The sequence below is a fragment of the Gopherus evgoodei genome, unplaced genomic scaffold, assembly GCF_007399415.2.
Source record: "Gopherus evgoodei ecotype Sinaloan lineage unplaced genomic scaffold, rGopEvg1_v1.p scaffold_201_arrow_ctg1, whole genome shotgun sequence".
Taxonomy (NCBI): domain Eukaryota; kingdom Metazoa; phylum Chordata; order Testudines; family Testudinidae; genus Gopherus; species Gopherus evgoodei.
In genome coordinates this window covers 43,710-50,836 of record NW_022059864.1, presented here as the reverse complement: position 1 = coordinate 50,836, position 7,127 = coordinate 43,710, and the positions used below count along the sequence as shown (strand labels likewise).

Sequence of the window (7,127 nt, the reverse complement as noted above, 5' to 3'; positions counted from 1 at the left end):
TTCAGTTAGCTTCACAAGCCTGAAGCTCAGCAGCATCACTAAGATTTGGGCACATGGACCAGCTCCTGTTTTGCTTCTGCATCAAAATACGTTGGAATTTGCAGTGCAAATGCAAAAATGGTTGACTCAACAATTTCAGCTGGGTTTCACAGTGAGCCCTCAGTGCAAACTAGGGAGAGGAATGCAAACCCGTGAGGGTTGGGGGGTGGAGGGCAGTGTCAGTGGCATTTAACTTGTTAGGCTGTGCTGAATGCCAGAGCCTCTCCACAGAATTCATGCCATTTCTTCAGTGAGTTAGTGTCCTCTGTGCGTGAACTTTGGTGAGCAACTGGAGCTTGCTGGAGACTATCTTCACCCCTGCCCTGCCCTGCCCTGCCCTGATGGAATAAGGCAATCTGGAGTGCCAAGTCCACTCCCAACAGGTGTGCTTCCCAAGGCCACCATGCCAGCAGCGGGTGCACCAGTGGTGGTAGCTCTCTGGCAATAGCTGATGGTCCTTCCCCAGTGGGAGGTTGTCTGCATGTGCAGGCAGACATGTCTGTACTGGTTACTGTTAAGTCATGTTTTCAAGCTTTTCTTCACAACCAGGAGGCCTAGGAACATATATAAATGAAAGCTGAGATTCAGATGATCTAACATGGGTAAAACTCGTGCCCAACACTTTATACACATGGTATTTGAGGTGTTTTTATTATTAATTTGTATTGTAGTGGCGACTTGGCACCCCAGTCTTGAACCTTTGTTCTAGGTGTTGTGTATATACAGTTGTGAGTTTCCTTACTATCCACTTATTAAACCCTTTCAGAACACCCAGGAAACACATGGAGTGGCTGTGCCAACCCCTTCTGTGCCAGAGGGTTTTGAAGAAAAAGCATCTCTAGGTAAGGTGTCCTCTCTGCTGAGGTATTCAAAGCCCTTAAAATGGCTTTAATGCACAGATCTGCTTATGTTGCTGTCACCATTCCTTAATCATGCAACTAGTTTGGCTGAAGACAATATACCAAGGCGTCAGGACCTGACCTCCTGTGTTCCCACACAAATTGAGCAAGCTTTCAGTTGCTGGCTGACTTGAGGAGGATTCCAAGTGTCCTTAGGGAAAAGGACTGAAACACAGTTATGAGATGCTCTCATCAGATGAAGCCAACACCTGCAAAGCATGTTGGGTTAGTTTTTTCTGTGATGCAACCATGGCAACTATCAAAAGTTTTTTAAAATCTATATATAAAGTTATTCCATTGATGACATGGAAATTTGGTTACTTAATTTATTCCCTTATTCAGTAGGAAGCATAGGAGGTAACTCAATTTCATCTTGACTCTAGATAGTGACTGTGATAAGAAGTGAGGAGACTAAGTATGCTTTTCTGCCAAGTATTACATAATGTCTTGGGAGTCCTGAAACAATCTAATTCTAGCTGTTTCCTTTGTGGACCCAGTTTATCTGATTTGATATATTTTATATGAAAATCAGTGCATCAGAAAAGACAGAGACACACCGAGGGAGAGTATGATACAAAATAAGTCAGTAGCAATCACTAACTTAAAACTCGTGAAACCCAATCAAAATTCCATAAATTATGGAAGCATCTGATAGAAGTCTACAATGTCTGTTGTTTTTTTTAAATTGATTCCTCCCTAATTTTCATAACCAAATGAGCACAAAATACATTGCAGGATCTCCCACTGCAGAAAGAAGCCAAGAGACCTTCTCTTGTCTATTAACCTCAACTTGTTTTTTTAAGAAAAGGTTCAATCCGTTTTTTTTTTTTCTCAGAGGTGAAATACAACTCTTACGTTAGCATAACTATGAACTAGGCTCTTCAGATGACTCATTCCATCTGGGCTGAAAAGTTTACAAGTATTATCCAGGCCACCTAAGGAGGTGCTAAGAGCCTTCAACTGCCAGTGAAGTCAACAGGAGTTAAGGGTGCGCAGCACCCTCAAGATTAAAGACCTAGAGATTAGTATATTTAATCTACTCCATAGAGAGCCTGGTACAAGCTATGCCTGCTTCATTAGGGTCTGCCCCTGGGATTTTAGTTGCAAAATCAGACCCTTATGCTGAGCCTAAAGATGTATTGAACACAAGCACGCTATTAAGGAGTGAGTTCTAATGCCTGTGTTGCTGCTAAAATCATTTTTAATCAGGTTGTTTTAAATGAAATGCTTCCAGCTAGTTGTGTGACACTTGGCTCTTCTTAAAAAGACAGGTGTGGTTTGTTTGTTTTTTTGTTTGTTTGTTTGTTTTCTGGAGATGTTCTCTGTATGGACCTTGCCAATGTGCAATGTATTTAATACCAGTGTTCTTTCCCATAGGTCTTAGGCCCCAAATCAATGGAGACTACAGACTGTACAATTCAGTTGGAGACCTGCGGCCAAAGGCTTTCGAGAGAGACTATCTGGACAACGATATTCCTCCACCCCCTTCAATGACCCCACCCCCGCCTCCACCCTCCATGGCACCCCCACCCCCACCAATGGAAATACCACTGCCTCCACCATACACAGCACCTCCACCGCCACCACCACTACCTCCAACAGCAGCATCTCCACAATCCGTAGCTCCACGTCTGCTTTCGTCTTCAGCCCTATCTTCTCCAGGCCCACTGTCCCCTCCGGATTTCATTCCTCCAGCACCTCCACTTGCTTTTGTGGTGCCCCCAGCACCACCTCTGCCACCTCCAGCGCCTCCTACGCTTCATACTCCCATCTCGAACAGTGTCTCCAAGTGGAAATCAGAAACTGTTCTGAACATGAGGCAGGCAGACGCCAGGGAAAATGCCAATGCCTCCTCTCTCACTGTCACCACTTCACCGGTCTCTCACCAGAAGGAAGAGTCGCCAACCAGGTCCACCCCAGAACCTCACCTAACTTTCCCCAGATCATTAAAAGTACCTCCCGCTGCCCCAGTGAGAAGTTCATCCATTTCCATGGAAGAAAAAGATTCTGGTGAGGAAGATGGGCCTATTTCCAGACAGCCTCGCACCCGCCCTCTCCTTCCACCAAGCTTTACCATAAGACCTGCAGCAAAGGTGCACTTAGCTGGAGAAGCTGAGCAGAAATCTACCTTGGATAGGCAGGTAGTAACAAAGCCCGTCAGACAAATCACAGAACCCGCGAGCCCAAGACCAGGGTCAGACTCTGGCAAAGGGACTAATTTTAATAGCTATCGGTCCTCATTGTCAGAGGCAGCAAAGGTCCCTCTGGAGAAAGCTGAAAAAGACTTAGGCCCAAAATCTGAGCTTCCTCCTGCAGAGGAGGAACCGGATGTGCCCTCCCCAGACTACACATCATCTGATGATGACTGGAAGGAACCCAGTAATCTAAATAGGTTGAAACAAGAACTGTCAGTTTTGCTGTCCTCCTCTTCAAAAAGGGAGGAGAGACAGCTGGATAAACCCATAACTGCCAGACCTACCAACAGTATTACTGACCATGCTAGCAATGATAGGTTTAGCTCTGTTGGGTCAAAACAAGCTACACCTACTTTGAAAGATCTACAGTTACCTGCAGTGGGGGAAAGTGAGAGGAAAGAAAAGATACCTACTAATTCACTCACTCCAAAAGAGAACTCCTCAGTTTTCTCTGCTCCAAGCAATAAACCCACCAGCATGCAAGCAAACAGTGTTATGAAATTCAGGAACGAGCTGGAAGCACTACTCTCCCCAACAAAGGAAGGTAAACCATCAATAGGACTTACAAATCACAGACACAGTCCAGGCACAAACAGAGTTACCCTGAATTCTGGTAGCAGCCAGACAAATTCTGGTGACTGCAGGCTGCCAAAACCTGTTGCCAATCAGCTCCCACCCACAGCAGCTTCAGTGGAAGTTGAGAAGACACAGAAGGATCAAAAGACTCCCAGTGCCCTCACCAGTAATAAAACTTTGGAGAACTTAAACCCTGTTCCAGGATACTTGCCATCTGACAATGTTCGGAAGTCTCCAGATCCACCTCAGAAACCAAAGGACCAACTCTTTGTTCTAGCCTCCTCTTCACCCTCCTCTATAGAAGCTACCTCTTCCACACAAACCTCTGGGTCACACACAGACTTTTCTCTCGTCCAATACAAGACCCATCAGGCCAAGACCAGCTCCACAGACAGTCTATCCTCTCTGACCCCATCTCAAACTGTGGAGGAGGGGCCAGTCAGTACAAACAAACATGATGCAGACAGAGGCACAATCCTGTGCTCTGCTGAGAAGCCACGAGTGCCTTCGCAACCATCCTCTTCCTCCATGAATGCAGACCAGGAGGAGGAGGATGTCCTGATTCACCCAGTCACAGGAGAAAAGGTGGAGAAAGGCTCTCCAATGGCTCTCCTCCTGGCTGCAAAACAGCGGGCCCAAAGAGGCAGGCAATCTGCCTCCCGCCAGAACAGTTATTTGTCCAAAAAGCCCCCCATTAAGCTATCTGAGAAACTCGGCGGCAGCAGCAGCCAGTCAGAAACTGGCTCAACCAACTTCTACTACAGTGAGTCCAAGCCCTACTCCTTTGTGGTGGTACCAAAGTCCCCGCCGATGGAGTCACCTGCCCTGTTGGGAGGAAAGCAGCATGACAGGATGATCACACCTGAAGGCAAGGCACTGGGCTTCTCTGAACCAGGACAGAGAGCCTACAAACCGCTGTCGTTCTCCAGCACTTCTGAGCAAAGCCAGAACATGCAGAAAACTAGCGGTGGGGAGTCCCAGAGCCGTTCCAAGCCAGAGAGGTTTGGTGCCTCCAGTTTAGTTCAAGGCCTCTTGGAGTGCAGACACTTGAGACCGCAAGACCTGCCCACCAAACCTGACCTTCCCTTGTACTCTGTCTCTTCACCTCCTAGCTCCTTGTCCAAGGAGGAGGAAGAAAATGGAGAGAAGCTTGACTATGAGATCATCCCACCACCACCAGAGTTCAGCAATGACACCAGCGGGGTCGAGAAAGCTTCTTCAAACATGGGAGAGAGCTGCAGAGACCACAGTTTCCCAGATTACAGCCAACCCTGGGAAAGGCAGCAGAATATCCGACGCCCAAGCTATGGCTATGGCAACAGTTATGCCCTGCCCTCCAAAATGGCCCCAGACAGCAGTATGAGGAATAGCGACTTCAGTCAACATCACCCAGGTGGCAGTTACTCCACTGGCCCTCCTGTCTGCAGTCCAGACAGCCGCCCGCTGATCAAGAAGCGCCTGTACGTGTCTGAACCCGATAGGTCCTACACGAGAACATCCACGTCCTCCAGGAACGTTAGCACACCCGTGACCTATGGCCACAACGTGGCGGGGTATGGCTCCCAGGCTGCAGAGGGGATGCGCCGGGTCAGCTCCACCCACAGGAGTGCCCCCAGCAGCACGCAAGGCAGGCGCATGTCACTGGAGCCCCCTGGGAAAACCATGTCTTATAGCAACACCATGAACAATGCCAAGTATAAAGGGCAGAATGGGGAGAACTCTGCCGCCAGTGCAGCAGCAACCAGCAGGTACGTTCCACTTATTGCGAGGACAGGTGGGCTGATGCTGGAACTCCTTGGAATGGGGAGCTGGAGGGGTGTCTGATTTGAATCCTCAGGTCTGTACCCATATCTGTGGTTCTCATTCTGGGTCACACCCAAGAGTGGAAGAGGCTTCTCCCCCAGTACTGGCTCAGGAGCAATTGACGACTTTTGAGAACATCTTTGGTGCTCTGTCTAACTCAAACCCAAGACCTGATTCTTCCTTCCACTTCAGTCCTAGGTTTGACTTTCAGTTGGTTTTCCCTCTGACCCAGGCACTGGCTGGCTCCACGCACAACCCCCTCAGCCCATCTCTAATTATAACTTGTTCTGGAGGGTGTTGAGGGTTTGCTTAAGGGGAAAATATCCCCAAATTGAAGCAGTCTGTTTGAAGAGCAGGACAGGCAGGGCAGGGAGCAGAACCATGTCTTGCTCCATATTTGCATTATGTCTGCTAGTAACAGGGTCTCAATCCTGATTGGGACATCTGGGCGGTGACGCAATACAGATACAAGCCAGAAAGAGCACTATGAACAAGGCTTATCCCAGCTTCTTCTTGGAATCCTGAGGCCCCTCTGCTGGCAAAGCAGGGACAGGTGTGTCCCCTCTCTGTGACGTATTCTTACCAAGGAGCATGTTCCTGAATTGGGTTTAATTAGAGCGTGTTTTGAAGCAGATTTAAAATACAAGCAGAGGGATTCCTTTGCCTGGGGCACTGTAGGTACATCTTGTTGCACCATTAACCAAAGGAATGGGGCATGTTTAAAGGCACAGTGTGCCCACTGGTACAGGCTGCACAGATGGAGGAATGGTTATGACTGGAACTGCCCTAGCCAATCTGTCCCTGCATGCATGTCTTCAGAGTTGAGCTGTTGGATACTGTGGCAACAGGCATTGGAGAGAACTACAGCTTGCTCTCCCTGGGTGCAGAATAAAATATAGCTACAGGAACACAGTTACTCTTGCCCCTACTCCTCTTAAATGCCTTGCTGCTCAGTTTTATAAATGGCTTTCATGGCTTTTGATGACTTCCTCCTTTTGTTTCCTCCCTCAGGCCTATCCAGGACAACTCACAGTGCAGTTCTCCTGTGAACACCTTCACTGTCAGGCCTGGGACACGGCAGCCGATTTCCTACATGTACCAAAGTAGCCATCGATAAGTTGGTTCAGGAGGCTGCTTTGCTGCCTTGTTACATAAACCCCACAAGCCTGTTCCAACTTAGTGTGACGCAGGATGGACCTTGATGTGTCATTAATGATGAAGTCTATCCAGGAGTGGTTCCATAGGAGCATAAAGGTCTGCCATGGCTCCCAGAGTATTCTGTAAATGCACTGCTTGCAAATTATTGGGGGCAAAGGTGAGACTAAAACCCTTCTCAAAAAAGATATGGAGAGTCGTTACTGGAGAAGCCCCGTTGCTGCACTGTTGTCTTGGAGGAATGCCTTCTCTCTCCCCCACAGGACCATTAGGTAAATGCTCTAGCCTATTAAGGCTTTTAAAATGTAAAAGAGAGAACATGCCCTGCATGCTGTTTAAAAGCATGTGATACAAAATTACTCGTTAGTGATTTTCTTTTGTTAAATTCAGTTTTAAACCTACTTTAAATACAATTTATTTGGAAGGGGGGAAAAACTGCATTGGGAACCTGCATGACAAG

At 47.7% G+C, this 7,127-nt stretch overlaps 1 protein-coding gene across 1 annotated transcript; it reads left to right on the top strand.

Moving 5' to 3' along the window:
- Positions 1 to 765: 765 nt before the first annotated feature.
- On the top strand, positions 766 to 7,127 carry LOC115640096 (uncharacterized protein C6orf132-like; the record flags this gene model as incomplete). The annotated part of the gene is made up of 3 exons (XM_030542963.1): positions 766 to 881; positions 2,316 to 5,457; positions 6,524 to 7,127. Coding segments are annotated over 3 exons (3,364 nt in total), but the record flags the coding sequence as incomplete, so codon positions are not given.